At 43.5% G+C, this 20,892-nt stretch overlaps 1 protein-coding gene across 1 annotated transcript in view; it reads left to right on the forward strand.

Annotated features, from left to right (window-relative positions):
- MDFIC2 (MyoD family inhibitor domain containing 2) overlaps positions 1–20,892 on the forward strand; it is a 136,186-nt gene that overhangs the window by 113,517 nt on the left and 1,777 nt on the right. Inside the window, exon 3 of the mRNA XM_063938844.1 lies at positions 17,570–17,791. Coding sequence (XP_063794914.1) covers positions 17,570–17,791 — 222 coding nt within the window. The remainder of the gene's footprint in view (positions 1–17,569; positions 17,792–20,892) is intronic.

A 20,892-nucleotide genomic window follows, 5' to 3' on the forward strand; every position in this document is an offset into this window, starting at 1 on the left:
GTGTTGTTGTGTTGTGCTGCATCAGACCAGTTGTATTGTCCTGTCTCATCCGTCATTCCAGTGATGAGGCAGTCACAGTGGTATACGCTGCTGCTATATGTCCACTGCTGCCGTATAATAATAATAATAAAAACAACCACAAGTCCGTTACAGTTTTGTTGTGTTGTGCTGCATCAGACCAGTGGTAGTGTCCTGTCGATCAGTCATTCCAGTCATTCCTGTGCCGCATATTGTCTCATATAACTCCCAAAAAATAATGGAGAACAAAAATTTTAAGGATAAAATAGGGAAAGATCAAGAAGAACCACTTCCTCCTAGTGCTGAAGCTGCTGCCACTAGCCATGACATAGACGATGAAATGCCATCAACATCGTCTGCCAAGGCCGATGCCCAATGTGATAGTAGAGGGCATATAATATACAAAAAGCCAAAGTTCAGTAAAAAGAACCAAAAAAAAGAAATGTAAATCGTCTGAGGAGAACGTAAACTTGTCAATATGCCATTTACGACACGGAGTGGCAAGGAACGGCTGAGGCCCTGGCCTATGTTCATGGCTAGTGGTTCAGCTTCACATGACGATGGAAGCCTTCATCCTCCAGCTAGAAAAATTAAAAGAGTTAAGCTGGAAAGAGCACAGAAAATAACTGTGCATTCAGAGATGGTATCACAAATCCCCAAGGAGAGTCCAAGTGTGTCGGCAGTTGCGATGCCTGAACTCCCCAACACTGGACGGGAAGAGGTGGCTCGTTCCACCATTTGCACGCCCCCTTCAAGTGCTGGAAGGAGCACCCACAGTCCAGTTCCTGATATTCAAATTGAAGATGTCACTGTTGAAGTACACCAGGATGAGGATATGGGTGTTGCTGGCGCTGAGGAGGAAGTTGACAATGAGGATTCTGATGGTGATGTGGTTTGTTTAAGTCATGCACTGGGGGAGACACTTGTTGTCCTTGGGTCGAAGAAGCCCATTGTGATGCCTGGGCAAACTACCAAAATAGCCACCTCTTCGGTGTGGAATTATTTCTCCACAAATCCGGACAACAGGTGTCAAGCCATCTGTTGCCTCTCTCAATCTGTAATAAGTAGGGGTAAGGATGTTAACCACCTAGGAACATCCTCCCTTATACGTCACCTGCTGCGCATTCATCAGAAGTCAGTGTCACGTTGTGAAACTTTGGGTAAGAGCATAAGCAGTCCACTGACACCTAAATCCCTTCTTCCTCCTGTACCCAAGCTTCTGCAAGCCACACCACCAACTCCTTCAACATCCACTTCCTCCTCAGTCAGTCAGTAGTCCTGCAGGCCATGTCACTGTCAAGACTGAGGAGTCCTCTCCTAACCGGGATTCCTCCGTAGGAACCTTGAGTGGTACGCCTGCTGTTGCTATCGCTGCTGCTGTTGCTGCTGGGTGTGGATCGTCATCCCAGAGCGGAAGTCGGAAGACCACTTGTACTACTTCCAGTAAGCAATTGAATGTCCAACAGTCCTTTGTGAGGAAGATGAAATATGACAGCAGTCATCCTTTTGCAAAGCGGATAACTGAGGCCTTGACAGCTATGTTGGTGTTAGAGGTGCATCCGATATCCGCCATTAGTTCAGTGGGAATTAGAGAATTGTTTGAGGTACTGTGTCCCCGGTATCAAATCCCATCTAGGTTCCACTTCTCTAGGCAGGCGATACCGAGAATGTACAGAGACGTCAAAAAAAGAGTCACCAGTGTCCTACAAAATGCGGTTGTATCCAGTGTCCACTTAACCACGGACATGTGGACAAGTGGAACAGGGCAGACTAAGGACTATATGACTGTAACAGCACACTGGGTAGATGTATGGCCTCCCGCAGCAACAACAGCAGCGGCACCAGTAGCAGCATCTCGCAAATGCCAACTCGTTCCTAGGCAGGCTACGCTAGGTATCACCGCTTTCCTTAAGAGGCACACAGCTGACAACCTCTTACGGAAACTGAGGAACATCATCGCAGAATGGCTTACCCCAATTGGACTCTCCTGGGGATTTGTGATATCGGACAATGCCACCAATATTGTGCGTGCATTACATCTAGGCAAATTCCAGCATGTCCCATGTTTTGCAATACATTGAATTTGGTGGTGCAGAATTATTTAAAAAATGACAGGGGTGTACAGGAGTTGCTGTCGGTGGCCCGAAAAATTGTGGGCCACTTTCGGCATTCTGCCACTGCATGCCGAAGACTGGAGTGCCAGCAAACACTCCTGAACCTGCCCCGCCATCAACTGAAGCAAGAGGTGGTAATGAGGTGGAATTATGCTTCAGAGGATGGAGGAGCAGCAAAAGGCCATTCAAGCCTATACATCCACCTATGATATAGGCAAAGGAGGGGCAATGCACCTGACTCAAGCGCAGTGGAGAATGATTTCCGTCTTGTACAAGGTTCTCCAACCCTTCGAACTTGCCACACGTGAAGTCAGTTCAGACACTGCCAGCTTGAGTCAGGTCATTCCCCTCATCAGGCTTTTGCAGAAGCAGCTGGAGAAATTGAAGGAGGAGCTAAGATGGAGCGATTCCGCAAAGTATGTGGGACTTGTGGATGGAGCCATTCATTCACTTTGCCAGGATTCAAGGGTGGTCAATCTGTTGAAATCAGAGCACTACATTTTGGCCACCGTGCTCGATCCTAGGTTTAAAGCCTACGTTGTATCTCTCTTTCCGGCAGACACAAATGTGCAGAGGTGCAAAGACCTGCTGGTTAGTAAATTGTCAACTCAAGCGGAACGTGACCCATCAACAGCTTGTCCTTCAATTTCTCCCGCCACTGGGGCTGCAAGGAAAAGGATAGGATTTCCTAGCCCACCCGCTGGCGGTGATGCAGGGCAGTCAGGAGTGAAAGTTGACATTTGGTCCGGACTGAAGGACCTGCCAACGATTACTGGCAATTTGGAGGCCCTTGCACAAACTGGCTTTATTTTACCTAAGTTGCCCCCCCTCCAGTGTGTACTCCAAAAGAGTGTTTAGTGCAGCCGGTCACCTTGTCAGCGATCGGCGTAGGAGGTTACTTCCACTAAATGTGGAGAAGATGATGTTCATCAAAATTAATTATAAATTCCTTCGGGAAGACCTTTACCAGCAATTGCTTCCAGAAAGTACACAGGAACCTGTGATGGTGGATCCAGTGGGAACTAATTAATACTCTGTGAGGAGGAGGATGTACACAGTGAAAGGGTGAGGAATCGGAGGATGAGGATGAGGTCAACATCTTGCCTCTGTAGAGCCAGTTTGTGCAAGGAAAGATTGATTGCTTCTTTTTTGGTGGGGGCCCAAACAAACCAGTAATTTCAGCCACAGTCGTGTGGCAGACCCTGTTGCTGAAATGATTGGTTTGTTAAAGTGTGCATGTCCTGTTTATACAACATAAAGGTGGGTGGGAGGGCCTAAGGACAATTCCATCTTGCACCTCTTTTTCTTCTTTGCATCATGTGCTATTTGGGGACTAGTTTTTTTAAGTGCCATCCTGTCTGTAACTGCAGTGCCACTCCTAGATGGGCCAGGTGTTTGTGCCGCACACTAGTGTCGCTTAGCTTGGCCATCCAGCTACCTCATTGCACCTCTTTTTCTTCTTTGCATCATGTGCTGTTTGGGGACTAGTTTTTGAATAGCGCCATCCTTTCTGACACTGCAGTGCCACTCCTAGATGGGCCAGGTGTTTGTGCCGCACACTTGTGTCGCTTATCTTAGTCATACAGCCACCTCAGTGCAACTTTTAGGCCTAAAAACAATATTGTGAGGTGTTCAGAATAGACTGGAAATTAGTGGAAATTAATGTTATTGAGGTTAATAATACTGTAGGAGCAAAATTAACCCCAAATTCTGTGATTTTAGTAGTTTTTTTTTTTTTTTAAATCATCCAGATCCAAAACACGAAAGGGTGGTTTTGGCAAAACCAAGCCAAAACCAAAACACGAAAGAGGAATTAGAACCAAAACACAAAACACAAAAAGTGCCCGCCGCACATCTCTAGTATTTACCCTGCACAGAAACAAAATAACCCACCCAAATCTAACTCTCTCTGCACACGTTATATCTGCCTCCCCCCCCACCACCCTTCGCAGTGCATATGGTTTTGCCCATTAGAGAAAGATTTTGCTTCTGCGATCAGGTCTGAATTACTGAAAAGTCCTGCTGGACAGTAATACCAATCTCTGGCAGCTGTATGTTTGGGAATTAGGCCCACGGTTGCAGCTGATGTCAAGATACACGCTCTGAAAACTGCCATGACATGCCAGCATTTTCACCAAAAATCCTCCTTAAACTCCCCGTTGACACCTTCAAACGGCCACTTCCTTCCAATCACTCCGCAACAAGGCTCTCAGTGCGAGCGGGATCGCAGCGGCACCCTCACGCATGCGCATTGTAACCGCAGCAAATGCGCAGTTTGCCACTAATCGTTCAAGTGCGAAAACACCGGCCATTGCGTACAACTCTGAATTAGGCCCATTGACTCTTGAGTCTTGTATGATGTAAATGCTTCCTGCCAGGGTCCGACGTAGAGACCTCCTGCACTTTTACCCAGGCTCCTCTAGCTCATTTACAAACATAATGCACCCAAACAAAATCACTTTTTTGCAATCGGCCTTACAGTATTCCACTATTGCAACATTTTCTTCGATCTGCTGTGGCCACAATAACTTTCCTTTTGGCTTGCAAATTCTATAAATTGAAAAGAGGCCACAACTCTTTTTTGAACCCCTTCTCATTTCATCCTATTAAAACAGAATTCATGGGGCCTATTTATCAAATGATTACTATCCTTAAAACGTGCAGAAATGGATGTTTAAGGCTAAACTATGCATCACCCCAATTTAATAACTATGAAAAGCAGAAGGTCTCGGGAGTGTGGGATACCGGCGGTCAGAAGACCGATACCGGCATCCCAACAGGGGCTGGGTAGCCTACCCCCTTAACCCTCCTTTCCCGCAGCCTAACTCTAACTCTCCCCCTTATCCCCACTTCCCCGCAGTCTAACCTTAACCATCCCTGGGGGGGGTGCCTAAACCTAATTCCTCCCGCTCCCCACAGCCTAACCCTAACCCCCCCTTTCCCTGCAGCCTAACTCTAACCCTCCCCAGGGGGTGCCTAACCCTCCCTGCAGCCTAACCCTCCCAACCCCGCAACCCTCCATCCCCCCAGCCTAACCCTCTCATCCCCACAACCGTGATGTCGGAGTTCCGGCACCGGCATTTGGGCCTCATGTCGGGATTCCGATGCCGGGATTTCGATTACTGGCACCCCGACCGCCGCCATCATTACTTCATCGCGGTCTCGGGTCCGAACCCAGCACTATACTGTTATCCCTGTATAGAGACAGCATCTATTCGCATGCCATGTTTCAGTTGGAACTTCAGTGTAAACTGCCCCAAATCTTCATTTCTTAGCAAGCACAAATAGTGGGGCTAAATTATTATGGGATAATCTCCTTTCTTGCTGTTTGCACTGAAAAAAGAGTTATTACCGCTTCTCTAAAATGTTTTAAACAGCAGAGATTTGTCCAGAAGCGCCTTCATTTTCTGTTAATAGTGCCACCGCCTACGCCTGCTGAACTTTCTGTCACTTGTCACACATAGGGGGAGGTGTTCTAAACCTTGGAGAGTGATGAAGTGGAAAATAAATAAATTTCCAGCTAATCAGCTCCTAACTGCCATGTTACAGGCTGTGTTTGAAAAATGATTGGTTGGTACTTTATCGTTCTCCTTTGTATCTGTCTCCAATGCTTAGTACATTTGCCCCATAGTGCCATCAGAGGATGGAGTTATACAGTATGTTACTTACCAGTCCCCCAGGTGTCACCCGGTGTTGGTGGTAGATCTCGCACATGCTCACTGTGCCCATACAAACACTGTGCCCACACACAGCTAAACAGGGCAGAGATCACAGAAGGGGGTGACTTCTCCGCTGACTCTAGGGTTTATTCATTAATCAGTGAAAAGAGTAGAGAAGTGTACCAGTGGAGAAGTTGCCCGTGGCAACCAATCAGCTGTTCCGTATAATTTTATAGTATGCAAATTATAAATGTTACTTCAATGCTGATTGGTTGCTATTGGCAACTTCTCCACTGGATCACTACTTCTCCACACGTTTCCCTGCTTCATGAATAGACCCCTCTATGCTTCAGCACATTTCAGTGCTAAGACATCCTGTATTACTGGGATAAGCGCCAATGCAAGATGCCTTTTAGCGCTGAGAACACGGCAACACAGTAACCGCTATATTATATGCGTCATAATTTCAGTTTTTAATAAATAGAATTAACGTAGAGCTTTTCATTCCTTACATGCCAGTGTCTTTGTAACTCTTCCTTCCTTGCAAATACTCTCGGAGAGGCTGCTGAAATGACATACAGTCTGGCTGCGCGTGATAATTTGGATTGATTGTTAATTAGCTCTGCAAGTAAATAGCTCTGCAATCTCCATAATCATCAAAGATTTTCTATCTGTCAAGCCTTCTTGCCCATCTATTTAATGTATTGTCCCAAGAAGATGAGACGACGCCCAGCAAGCCACTCATCACAAGACGACTTTGCTTCTGTCAGTGCTGCAGCAGCTGAAAATGTGTCCAGTGTAACCAATATTTCACTGAAAACTTTAACTTAAAATGAAAAAGTAAAATGGAATATAAGTGAACAGTGCATTAAATATATTTGTAGTTCTATTTGGCTAAAGTGTCCCTGGGAGGAGTATTAGTGACAGTGAGAAGCTCCAGGCTGTTACAGAAAGCAGAATTTCCTCAATAACACATAGAAGGAGCATCATCAAAAATGTTAAAAATGCTACAATATCCATGCATGGGTACGTAATACTACCCATCCCTTCCACCGGTACTCCCCCAAATGTCTCTATGTAACTGAGGGGGAAATGTACTAAGCAGTCATAAAAGTGGAGAAATGAGCCAGTGGAGATGTGCCCATGGCAACCAATCACCTGCTCTGTATACTTTTATAATATGCAAATTATAAATGTTACGTCAATGCTGATTGGTTGCCATGGACAACTTCTCCACTGGCTCACTTCTCCACTTTTATCACTGCTTAGTACATGTCCCCCTGAGGGGCAGATGTATTAAGCCTGGAGAAGTGATAAAGCAGTGATAAGTGCAAAGTAATAACGCACCAGCCAATCAGCTCCAGTATGTAAATTTACAGTGGCTGATGCGTTATCACCTTGCACTTATCACTGCTTTATCACTTCTCCAGGCTTAATACATCTGCCTGGGGCCGGATTAAGGGCCACATGGGCCTGGGGCTGAAAACATTAAAGGGCCTATTGTGTGAGACGGGGGAGGTGTGATCAGTGCTGTGTGGGTGTGGCCAGAACCATGTGGGCGTTTACATCCCCTACAGTATCAGTTCCAATGTCTCTAAATATGTAAAAATATTTAAAAAAAATCATACATTTGTAAGAAAAAAAGAAATGCAATCTTATTAGATATGAGATATAACCAACCATGTGGCCAGCTGGTGGCTAGTGATCATCATGCTGCCATGATGATGGGCCTATGTATATGTGAAGGCCTGGAGCTGGAGCTCCATCCGCCCCATTGTTAATCTGGCCCTGGATGATACAACTGCCTGGATTATACAACTCCATTATCACCAGGGTCTGTAGCGCTGTTTTATTACTGTGGAGTAAAATAAACAAAAAGGAGATAATTCTAATGGTGCCCATACACTTGTGCGATACGCCGCGACGCGACATCGCGGAGCATCGCACCGGCAGTTCAGGTGCGATGAAATCGCCACCTAAACTGCCAAAGTGATTACCATGCGATAGATCGCATGGTAATCATGTGATGGGCACGTCACCGCCAAGTGGGAGCGGCCTCTGGCCACTCACGGCAGGTGCGCATCGCACATCGCAGTGCGATATATACCATGTGTCTTTGAAAAAACACATGCGATCGCACTGCGATTCGATAAATATTAAGTGCAGCACATACTATATTGAGACGTGAGATTCGACTGGCGTGCCCGCGCATCGCGTCGAAATGTACCTAAAATGTGCATAAAATCCTTCGATTTCTCTCACAGATGCGGTCAAAATCGAAGGTTAGCACTAGAGATGAGCGGGTTTGGTTCGTCGAGATCCGAACCCCCCCGAACTTCACGAATTTTACACGGGTCCGAGGCAGCCTCGGATCTTCCCGCCTTGCTCGGTTAACCCGAACTAGGCCGAATGTCATCATCCCGCTGTCGGATTCTTGCGAGATTCATATTCCATATAAAGAGCCGCGCGTAGCCGCCATTTTCACTTGTGCATTGGAGATTGAACGGAGAGGACGTGGCTACGTTCTCTGCCTGAAAAGCTCCATATCTGTGCTCAGTGTGCTGCAAATATCTGTGCTCAGTGTGCTGCATTGTGGGGACCACCAGTATATTATATTAGTAAAGTACAGTAGGCCATTGCTGTATCTTGCAGCTCCGTGTCAGACTCAGTTCTAGACAGTATCCTGATGATCAGTGCTCAATCTGCTGCATTGTTGTGTGACCAGTATATACTATATATATATAGTAGTACAGTGCAGCATTTTGGTGACCAACAGTATATAGTTGTACAGTACAGTAGGCCATTGCTGTATCTTGCAGCTCCGTGTCACTTCAAGTATCCATATCTGTGCTGCATTGTTGTGAGCAGTATATATATATATATATAAATATATATATATATATAGCTTGTGGTGGGTCCGGCACTCCAATAACTAAGAGCAATGTGTCCCTGGTGCCTTCACTGTCCACACGGGTAGATACAATAAAGCGCTGTGCGGCACTCAGGTTTTGAAGGAATAGTCACCACACTCTGCCTTTCTTCAACGTTTCAATTTTTACTCAAAAAATTGTCATCAGGAAGCAAACAAGTACAAGAAAGCACTCACCTTATATCCCCCACCATTGTGCTCGTGTGTCACGCCTGCCCGGCGAGGTCCGTCCGGCGCCTGCGGCGCTGTGTGATGACGTGATCGCGTATTACGTGATGCACGTCCAAGTGAACCCATCACCATGACAACCCGGTGACACTCTCCTGTATGCGTATAAACAATACCGTATGCTAATACCAGCATGTTGAATACAGTAAAAGACATAACAACAAGAACATGATTATGAGCTACAAGAGAAAGAAGTGTGAGAGGAAGGAGATATGTTAGTCATCATAATCCCCGGCATGAACAGGTAATAACATTCATCACCCATGTCACTGATAGAGATAGTGGGGCTAACAATGCTCAATTGCAGATGACTGGAGGTCTAATCCTGGATAATGGGTACACTGTACAAAGAGCTATCCAATCACAAGTATGGGCCCTAATTGGCTCAATATTAATGTGTTAATGACTACCCCTTAGTGATCCTTAATGAAAAAGAATCAAAAGAAATAGGTAATATTGTTAATATGTGATGAAATGTAAAATATGTACACTATAAATATAGCTGAATATAGAGAGAGACACACACACTTAAGTGGCTCCGTGAGCAGAGTATGCATAATGTACCAATAATCACTAAATTAGAGAAAGAGCAAAAAAAGCATGCTAGTGGTAAAGCTTCATTCAGTCCTCTTGGTATGATCACATCCAGTTTCTTGATCCATCTGGTCTCGCATCTGAGTAAAGCCTTGTGTCTATCCCCTCCTCTGGTCCTCATTGGTATGTGGTCAATCATTCGATACCGTAGGCTGGCTAAAGAATGCTTCATAGTGGCAAAGTGGCGTGCCACTGGTTGATCACTGGTTCCTTTAGTTAGGGCCGCTCTGATCGCTGATCTGTGTGCCGTCATTCTTTCCTTAAATTTCCTCATTGTTTTATCAATATAACTTAAGCCACATGGGCAGATTATTTGGTAAATCACATATGTCGATTCACATGTTAAATGATGTTGAATACGGATTTTGTAGCCCAAGTGTGGATGACAAAAGGTATCACCAGTGATAAGATGTTGACACGTCGTACATGTACAGCGAAAGCAGCCCATCTTGCGTGTTGGTAAAAAGCTGATACTGGACGGTTTAGTTTTATCGGAGATGTCCGTTTTGACCAAGATATCTCTGAGGTTTCTAGAGCGCTGATAGCAGGGCATGATGTCAGTGTCCTGCAAATTGAGTTTCTTGTCTGTTTGTATAAGGTTCCAATGTTTTTTGGTCACTATATTCGCCTCTTCTGAGGCAATATTAAAGACACTCTTCCATGGGAATTTAGATCTTGATATGTCTGGGGTCTTCTTCTGTAAAAGTTGGCTTCTCTCCATTGATAACACCTTGGACTTGGTGATGCTGAGAGATTTAGGATCGTAACCTCAAAATAAAACGCTGGATCAGCTCATCCATTTGGGCTGCTGCTATAGAGGCATCTGTGTTAATTCTATGAATCCTGATCATTTGTGAGTAAGGAAGACCTCGTTTTAACCCTTTAGGGTGGCAGCTCATGTTATGGAGAAATGTATTACGGTCTGTTGATTTTGTGAAGACCGTAGTATTGACAAATGAGTCAATGATGGATATCTTGACGTCCAAGTGATGGGTTTACTTGGACGTGCATCACGTAATACGTGATGACGTCATCACACAGCGCCGCAGGCGCCGGACAGACCTCGCCGGGCGGGCGTGACACACGAGCACAATGGTGGGGGATATAAGGTGAGTGCTTTCTTGTACTTGTTTGCTTCCTGATGACAATTTTTTGAGTAAAAATTGAAACGTTGAAGAAAGGCAGAGTGTGGTGACTATTCCTTCAAAACCTGAGTGCCGCACAGCGCTTTATTGTGTATATATATATATATATATATATATATATATAGTAGTACAGTGCAGCATTTTGGTGACCACCAGTATATAGTTGTACATTACAGTAGGCCATTGCTGTATCTTGTAGCTCCGTGTCACTTCAAGTATCCATATCTGTGCTGCATTGTTGTGAGCAGTATATATATATATATATATATATATATAGTAGTACAGTGCAGCATTTTGGTGACCACCAGTATATAGTTGTACAGTACAGTAGGCCACTGCTGTATCTTGCAGCTCCGTGTCACTTCAAGTATCCATATCTGTGCTGCATTGTTGTGAGCAATATATATAGTAGTACAGTGCAGCATTTTGGTGACCACCAGTATATAGTTGTACAGTACAGTAGGCCATTGCTGTATCTTGCAGCTCTGTGTCACTTGTAGTATCCATATCTGTGCTGCATTGTTGTGAGCAGTATATAGTAGTACAGTGCAGCATTTTGGTGACCACCAGTATATAGTAGTACAGTACAGTAGGCCATTGCTGTATCTTGCAGCTTCGTGTCACTTCAAGTATCCATATCTGTGCTGCATTGTTGTGTCCGTATATAGTAGTACAATGCAGCATTGTGGTGACCAGTATACTACAGTACAATAGTCCAGTGCTGTTCTCGCTGCTCAGTGTCAGTTCTCCGTAGTGTCATCAGTGCTCAGTAAAATCAGTGCTCAGTATAATCAGTGATTGATCAGTATAATCAGTTCTCAGTAGAATCAGTGTGCTGTTAGACGTGCGCCCGTTTTCCGCCATTAGTGCATTGGGATTTAGACGATGAAGTTATTGTGTCCCCGGTACAAAATCCCATCTAGATTCCACTTCACTAGGCAGGTTATAGCGAGATTTTACCAATTAATATCAGTGATTTATAATTAATTATTAATAACAGTGATCTTGCCAAATAATTCCAGTGATTTTGTCATTTTCTTCCAGTGATTTGGACCAATAATACCATTGATTAGAATGAATAATTCCTGTGATTTTGTCATTTTCTTCCAGTGATTTGGACCAATAATACCATTGATTAGAACAAATAATTCCTGTGATATTGAGGTGTTTGTGTCGCTTAGCTTAGCCATCCAGCGACCACAGTGCACCTCTTTTTCTCTTTTCTTTGCATCATGTGCTGTTTGGGGACTATTTTTTTAAGTACCATCCTGTCTGACACTGCAGTGCCACTCCTAGATGAGCCAGGTGTTTGTGCCGCCCTCTTGGGTCGCTTTGCTTAGTCATCCAGCGACCTCGGTGCAAATTTTAGGACTAAAAATAATATTGTGAGGTGTGAGGTGTTCAGAATAGACTGGAAATTAGTGAAAATTATGGTTATTGAGGTTAATAATACTATGGGATCAAAATTACCCCCAAATTCTATGATTTAAGCTGTTTTTGAGGTTTTTTTTTAAAAAAAAACACCCAAATCCAAAACACACCCGAATCCGACAAAAAATTTTAAGGAAGGTTTTGCCAAAACGCGTCCGAATCCAAAACACGGCCGTGGAACCGAATCCAAAACCAAAACACAAAACCCGAAAAATTTCCGGTGCACATCTCTAGTTAGCACCGATTATCTCACAAGTGTATGGGCACCATTAGAATTGCTTCTCTCATAAGAACAAGCCATTAAACACAATGGTCACAAAATAATGGTAAATCCACCATCACCGCAAGTAGTGTGGCCACTGCACTTCGCATTCTCTGGCCATGATCGCATGAAACCCCGTCACTGCGAGGGATCATAAATAAGCCCCCAAATATCATCTTATCTCAGCCCCCCTACCCTGGGAGCATTCTGAGGTAGCTCCTGATCGTGCTGTAATTCCCGGCACTGGCTGCCCCGCCCCCTGATGTCATTTCATCAGTTGCTAAGGGGGCGTGGCCAGCACAGGGCGCAGTGAAGCCCAGTTACACCGCTGTCCACACACACACAGCGCACATCTAGCACCAGGGATACACAAAACTACCATTTACCCTGTATCAAGATCCTGGGGGGAGCACTTGACTATGTATCCCGGAAGGCAGCTAGATCTACATATTCATCACCTGCAGGAGAAGCACCAATACACATCTATACTCTAATTCACAATGATTTTATGAAAATTGTGCCGTCAAATGTTGTTTGCCTTATTACATTTGCCTACAACATATAATTATTAGTCAGTGGCAAACGCAGGATTTCTAGAGGGGGGTTTCCAAATACAATCCATAATCTCCTGTTCTGCGGAACATTGGAGCAAGTGTGGGAGTCTAGAAGAACCTAGTAACAACCGTGGATATTAATGTAAACATTGGTCTTTTTCTACACTGGATATTGTATGGAATACAGTATTAATATCTAACACAATAGTATAGGCTGTAGCAAACATATTTAAATAATACATAAATACACAAACAAAATAAAACCAGTACTGCACTTTCTAAACACACATTCTCCCACCTCATGGTAAGGCTCCTGTCTGTTCTTCCTAGTAGATGCTCTCTGGTCCAGTGCACTGATTGAGGACTCTGATCCACACACGGCAAACTAGGTAGAATAAGCTGCTACCACTGGGCACGTGTAGCAGCTCTGCTCTGTCCCTTAAACTGTATGTTCTGGCAGCAGTTCTAGTAATCGTATTATATACTACTGCTATTGTCATAATTTGAGCCACTGGCCAAGAGGAGGAGGGTTTCCAGGCAACCGGAAACCCCCCTGCATTTGCTAATATACTCTGGAGCCCATCTTTTTAAACCCCTTGTTGCTTGTGTAGACATCTGCTCACTTGACGGTAGAGGAAATGGTGCAGTTAGAGTCACTGCATTACCCATAATTCTTTGATGCTTCCTCTGTCACATCTGTGTGTAACCGGTTTACCATCAAACACACTTTGCTCAACATCAGTTTACACTGCGCTCCCTGTAAAGAAAGCAGAACACATATTAGATGTAAGCGCCAATGGCCGTGTTTCTCCAGCCAGTATTTTTCTGAATTACATCCACTGACTTTTACTAAATGTTACCAAGTTCATCATAAATGTATATATTTTATATGCACATCTAATTATCCATGGAATAAAATTCTGCTAAAACAGAATAGTATCTTATGAATTATGCACATTTTTAATGTCTTCATCTTGTGTATATTAAGAAATGCATTTTTTTTCATTACAGGAATAACAGCATACCATTGATTTTTAAGTATTTGAGTCAATTTAAATTCTTAGGAAAGCTATAATTTGCACATATCGATGTAAGATGGAAGCTTATTTTGCATAGCGTTTTATCAGAGGTCGCTCGGATGTATCACTTTGCAGAGGAAAAAAACATTTATGTCCCATGTCTTACTTGACCTTTAGACTTATATGTCAGAAAACTGAAATAAGCAATTTGCAAAATGCAGACGGACACTATCTGTGTGTGGTGTTTTAATCTTTGATATTTATTTCATTGTTTTCTATAATTGGGGGTTGCTCATCCTACATAAGATAGCAATAATCTTAAGTGCCCTTGGACACATGGCATTATGGCGGTTGGATATAATTTATTATCAGTCATACTCTCATAATTTCAGCGACAATTGTGTAATTGTCCAATATGAAAAACTGGTGGAAATTATTCATGAGGGAAAGGGGTTATTGTTTGCAAACACTGGACCATGAAGGAACGTGGACCAGAGGAGTAAATTAATTATTGGGCAGATTTACAGATAACTGTAAATCCAGGTAAGCTGAAAGCAAAACAGGAATGGGTCATAGATTGAGATAAACAGACGCTTCAACAAAATGCGGAAATAACATTCACTGACATGACTTATTTAATACACAAATGAGGCAGAATTTGTGCAGGAGAAAATGGAAAATTTCTAATTAGTAAAGATGATTTTTCAAATGTGATAGTGGGGGTGATGTATCAAGCCTTGGAGAGTTATAGGGGCAGATGTATTAAGCCTGGAGAAGTGATAAAGCAGTGATAAGTGGAAGGTGATAGCGCACCAACCCATTTTTACGGTTTGAAAAATTATATAGGAGTTGATTGGCTGGGACGTTATCACATTCAACTTATTGCTTCTTTATCACTGGTTTATCACTTCTCCAGGCTTAATACATCTGCCCCATAGAGTGGAGAGAGATAAAGTAAAAGCCAATCAGCTCTTAACTGCCATGCTACAGGCTGTGTTTGAAAAACGACAGGAGGTGATTGGTTGGTACTTTATCTCTCTCTAAGGTTTGATAGATCTGAGACTGCAGTCCTACAAAATCAGTTATTCAGGGGTTTCAAAATCCACCGCTGGATAAATCAATAGGTTTCTATACTTGCAATGAGGAAAAATTGGAGTAGCATTAATTGCTGTAAAGTGTGATTTAGAAGTGTTTTTGTACCGGTTGTGCATTTACGGCAATTAGTAAATTATCAGGATGCAGAATCCCCGAGAAAATGCAGAAATCCTAGTGAGCTAGCAGACCCTCCGTCTACACCCTAACGATTGATGCCTAATGAAAATGTAGAAGAAATTTAGCGATGACAATTATCAAAAATCATTCAGATGAACCCGTATAAATGAACACTGAAATAAATACTTATAGTTATAAATAATAGAAAATTAAACGTTACAGTATAGTGTATATTAGTGCATACAGTATAGTGTATATTATCAATCACTTTAATCACAGTTACAGTATAAAGGTCTTCTAGTTTACTTTAGGACTGAGACTATCTGATGCACACAAATGAATAAAATATAAACAGGGCTTCTTGATACTAATATCGCTCCTGATGACACCCATGCACCTCCTAGGCATCTAGCAGTTTGAGAAAACTTGAAATAAATTTTGCTCTTGAGCAATTGTTTAGCTTGTCAACAATAGCCTTTCAAAGTACCCACCTACTGAATGCAACCCCATTCATTTCCTTAATAGGTATGGATGAAGTACTGCAGGTAAAAGCAATCAGCAAGTTAGAGATGACATTTTTGTACAAGTGAACATGAATGTGAAATTGTTTCAATTATTTAATCAACGTGAAATTCGCTGCATTGTCCTTTACAATATTAAGCAGTAGAAATGGTTCTAGCAGTTCTTGGCCAATCTTTGATCTCAAGTAAATTGTGTGTTATTTTAACCTACGATAAAGGATCACAATACCTGAGTACAATTTAATGTAAGAAGAGTTTCTCAATCCAACAAACAGTTTTTTTTTAGCAAGGTTGGGTGTAGGGGGGGGGGGGGGTTGTTGTCACAGAGCATTATATATATTGACCCCATTTTATCATCTGTATGTGTGTGTGGGTCCTTACAAGCAGTCTCATTCTCAGCTCTTCCAGTAACTACTGGAGAACATCATCTACAACTTCAATGTGAGGCCCTCAGGTCCAATATCTGCTGAGACCTCTAGAGACTATGGAGGGGGGAGATGGAGCAATAAAAATAAGCATATGGGGGTCAGCACATACAGATGGGCATGTGGAGTAGTCTGAGGGTACAAAAGGGTATGTGGGAGTCTGATGGCACAAATTGGGCATGTGGAGGCTCTGATGGTACAAAAGGAACATGAGGGAGGCCTAATGACAAAAAAGGGGCATGTGGAGGGGGCTGATGACACAAACAGACATGCGGCGGTATCTGACGCCACAAAAGGGTCAGGTGGAGAAATCTGTTGGCAAATAAGGTGCACATGGGAAAAACCAGGGCCAGGTGAGCCCTTTTTTCATGGTCATTCCACTTATGTCAAAAGCTGGATACACCACTGCCAGCAAAGTCCAAATCATGATGATAAAGGCGTTAGTAGCTACTGTAATCTTGGCTCTTGTTTGAGGAGAAAATGGATTGATAAGCACTGAATAATTCCCCACAAAATTTGGAGGCTCGATTTCAAATTCAACAAAGTCAATCTGAGCCCACTTAGCGATGGGTTTAGAAGATCTTCTCTTGGTATCTCCTCCTGACCCTGCTGCATTTGGTTAAACATCCTGCAGTCAAAGTCGGTTAAACTTGAATACTGCTTTTATTTGTTGCAAACTTTCTATCAATCGTCTCTACTGCCCCATGTACAGTAGTCAAATATTCTGCGCCTGTATTTCAAAACTTTCTGAATGGAAATTCAAAAAGATTATTTGGATTTACTTTAACAGACTTCCTTTTTTGCATTTGCATTTTTCCTTTTTATGATTACGGGATTTGTAGCGTGTTCTTCCCAAGAACTATCCACTCTAGTTCAACAAATTAAGTTACTAATCCAATGAATTTTGGAACTGAAGGTGTATACTTCTGAACCATGCCCTTGCAGTGCCAACCATACATAAATCCAGCAGTCTGCAGATGACCTGAAAGCCGACTCACAGTTCAAATGACTATTACATAAGAGCAGAATAGAGACATGTACGCTTGTCCAACCGTGGAGTACTTTCCCTCATTAATGAATTTACTATAAAATTGTAGAGACTAAAGCCCCGATAAGCCGGCTCGTGCCGCGGCTTATCAGGGATTTTGTTTCACCTGCCTCTGGCAGGCGAAGCAAAATTCCCAATAACAGCCCCGTTTTCATCCGAAAACGGGGCCATTTCACCTGAAAACACACAGGTTTCACTGAACCTGTGTGTTAAAGCACGTTTTACCGGCCGAGCTAATCAAATAGCCCGACCGCAGCACCCGAAGAAACACAGCATGACCTGTATTCAGAATATGCTTTGCACCTCTTGAGATGATGACCCAAAAATTGTACTTAATGGACGAGTGTTGTAGCTTGTGTGTGATGGAGCAGGTAGTTGCTGATTTGACTTCTCACAGTTATTTGTTGCAGAACAAAACCTCACTAGTGGGAGCAGAGAAGACAAATGCAAAGAGAAGTTGTCTCAGCAGCACAAACCACCACAGAGTCCAGATACAGGAGATGAGTCCTTCCAGGACAGCAACCACGAGAAGAATATGCGGCTTGTCACCTATTCTTCAAATGAAGAGTGCAGCAAAATCCTTTCCTACAAGGAAGCAAAGCAGAACGCAGCTCACCAAACAGAGAATGAAGGTATATTTAGGGAACCTGCATCTGTGGGGGATGCAACGGTTTGCACTTCTAGGGTTTCCGATAATTACCTAGAGGTTAGAGGTGTTATACTATTATAATGCTTTCATACTGTGCATAGTGCACTTGCATGGTTTATACCTCTTTATTCATGGACACATTACAGAGCAACTAACAGCCTAAGATGGCTAAGACACTGTGATCTTACAGTACCAATCAACTCATGATAGCATAGGATATTACAGGCAGGGCCGGATTGAGCCTTGGGGGTGCCCGGAGAACTTAAGACAGGCTGGCCTTGGTGGAATGTAGGGGGGTATATTAGACTGTGTATACCTCCCAACATGACATTTCAGGGGGTGGACAAAATTATCTCTAATTGGACTTCCCTCCTTTCGACATAAATACATTACATACTCGTAGAGGTCGCTGCAGTGTGCCCCGCCCCCAGCTCTGACTGCTGCTTGTCCCCTCCCATCACCCCCACTCCTACTCCACTCTTGTTCCCTCCTGACCCCCCCCCCCCCCCCCGCACACACAAATCCTACTGACCCCACCCTGTTCTCTTCCTCTCAGTCTGTCCCTTCTGCCTTTCACAGCGTGTGCATTGTGTAGATGGTACACATCTTAGGAAATTCGCAGGGCACAATTGCCCATCTGGCACTTCTGGCAAATGCCGGAAGGGTAGATGGGCTGGTGGGCCGGTCAGGTCAACAGAGAGCCGGGAACACTGCACGCTTCTCCCGGCTGTCTGTTTTGTCCCCCGATGCGCACGCGCACACTGATGCCAGGGCCGGTAAGAGGCCCCAGTCCGTCCCTGGAAATTCATATATAGATTTCTCTATTTTACACCAAAAGTAAAAGTTTATGGGCCAGATGTACTAAGCCTTGAAAATTGATAAATTGGACAGAGATAATGTACCAACCAATCAGCTCCTAACTGTCATTTTTGAAACCCAGCCTGTAACATGGCAGTTGGGAGCTAATTGGGCGGTACTTTATCACCGTGAAATTTATCACTTTTCAAAGCTTAGGGGCTAATTTTGTGTTTGCCCCGGGGGCGCATGCACAGTGGTAGTTGGCGGACAGCATGCTGGGCGGCCTTGCCCTGCGATGGGCGGCCCCCAGCATGCGAGTGAAAGGATTGCGAATTCTGCTTATTATGGAATAAGGTCATTAGTACATCAATAACACTACATTCCAAATCATCCATTATTGGTTATGTATTGTACAGAATTGTGTCCAGTTCTACTAAACTTCCACAATATATGCTAGGTCTTCTTGTATAGTAGTAAGTTATCCTCAGGAGTAAGCAAGTATTGGGAGCTTCAGTGGACTCGTAACAACATTCTTAGTTGTAAACTTATTTTTGTACCAGATAGGGAAATGCATAGATGTTAATTATCATGATCAATTATTGATGTGTGCTACCACTCTAAAAACAAGATAAAAAGGCTCACATATGCAGATTTCAGGCAATGTGCCGCATCCATTAGGAGAGTTCATGGTGTATTGGTCTGATGAGACTCTAAAAGCATTTTTATGAAACCCATCACGACTCGGCATGCTGCAACTTTATTATTTAAAACATTGCGCTTTGTTGGTAATCGCAGTCCAAAATATGAATGTAATATGTTGAGGTTGTCTATTCTATTATGTATTCCCTAGGGAGGCCCAAGTACATCTGTATTAAATGGAAAACCTTGTGTTTTATAAAGCAATTCACATATGTAACACCTCGAAGAAAGTGTCAACGCTCCTCCATCTACTCTCAGATATGTGTGAATGTAACATTCCGCATCCAGACTAAGCAGTGTTAATTGCACCACGGGCTACCGGTTAAAATGATTACCTTTCCTGCATTGTGGCTTATATATTGTATCCCATGAGATGTGCTACTGTAGAACCAACAAAGCCTTTTTAGAATTTATTTGCAGCTCATTTGCTAAAACAAAAAGTCCCAGTAAAAAATTTAAGGAATGGATTCACAGATCCAATCGTATACAGCTGGGGTAGGGCAGAGTTGCATGCAAGTCCGGTATGAAGGTGGAGCTTGTGCGTTAGCACTACGGATGCTCCGTAGCAGAGTATGCAAGTATGAGGAGTCGTCTGCAACGCAGTTGGAGGCTGAAGGGGGGTAACTGAGGGTAAAAGACTGTTCACAAGTAGGCTTGCTTTAGAAGGGCGTGTGGATGGAAATACAGGCTATGCATAGTTGAGTGTACGCAGATGAATACTTTGCACCAGAGATAGGGGTGGGTTCATTATGATGATGGCTATAAAAGAAAGCTTAAGGGAGGTCACATACAACGCTGCACACAGGCGAATATACACATTTTTCTCCATGCATACAATGCATATACGATTTGCATCCAAGTCCTTATCAGCCTCAATAAATGAAAATATATTTTGTTGTTTCTTTTTTGGAGTCGAGTTGCCTATTTGTGTGTACACTGTAGTTATTGTGTTGCTTGTATTGCTAGAGGCCCAAATGTAAACTTAGGGAGTGAACCTTTCCTACCATCAACAGCCAACGCACACAGAAAGGAGGTCAGAAGCCAGTCCGCTTGTTCCTGGTCAGCAGGAGTGCCGAGAGGGGTGGCATGTACTGATTACCCGAGCCCGGGCCTGTTTTAGGGGCCAGACAGAGGGCCTGGTCAAGATGCTGAGGAGGACAAATGTATTAGTAGTTTTCATGTATTATTTTGGAGGAGGCCATTGTCACCCCCCCCCCCCCCCTTCCCTCCCAATACCTTGGCTCCATTGATTTATCAGTGGTCCTGCTGGTCAATACACTAGGCTTTCGGATCAGACATAAACAGCTTGTGCAGCCTGGGGAACATCACTAGGCATCTTCCTGGAAGATGTGAGATTGGGGTGTTTGTAGCATTTCAGGTTATAGTGTAACAGTTATTTTATTAGGAAAAGAGACATTGGGGTAAATTTACTAAGATGGGAGTTTTATTTAAGATGTGATGTTGCCCATAGCAACCAAGTAGATTCCAGGTATTATGTTCTAGAAGGTGCTAGATAAATGAGAACTAGATTCTGATTGGTTGCTATGGGCAACATCCCATCTGAAATAGAACTCCCATCTTAGTAAA

The sequence above is a fragment of the Pseudophryne corroboree genome, chromosome 9 (assembly GCF_028390025.1).
Source record: "Pseudophryne corroboree isolate aPseCor3 chromosome 9, aPseCor3.hap2, whole genome shotgun sequence".
Taxonomy (NCBI): domain Eukaryota; kingdom Metazoa; phylum Chordata; class Amphibia; order Anura; family Myobatrachidae; genus Pseudophryne; species Pseudophryne corroboree.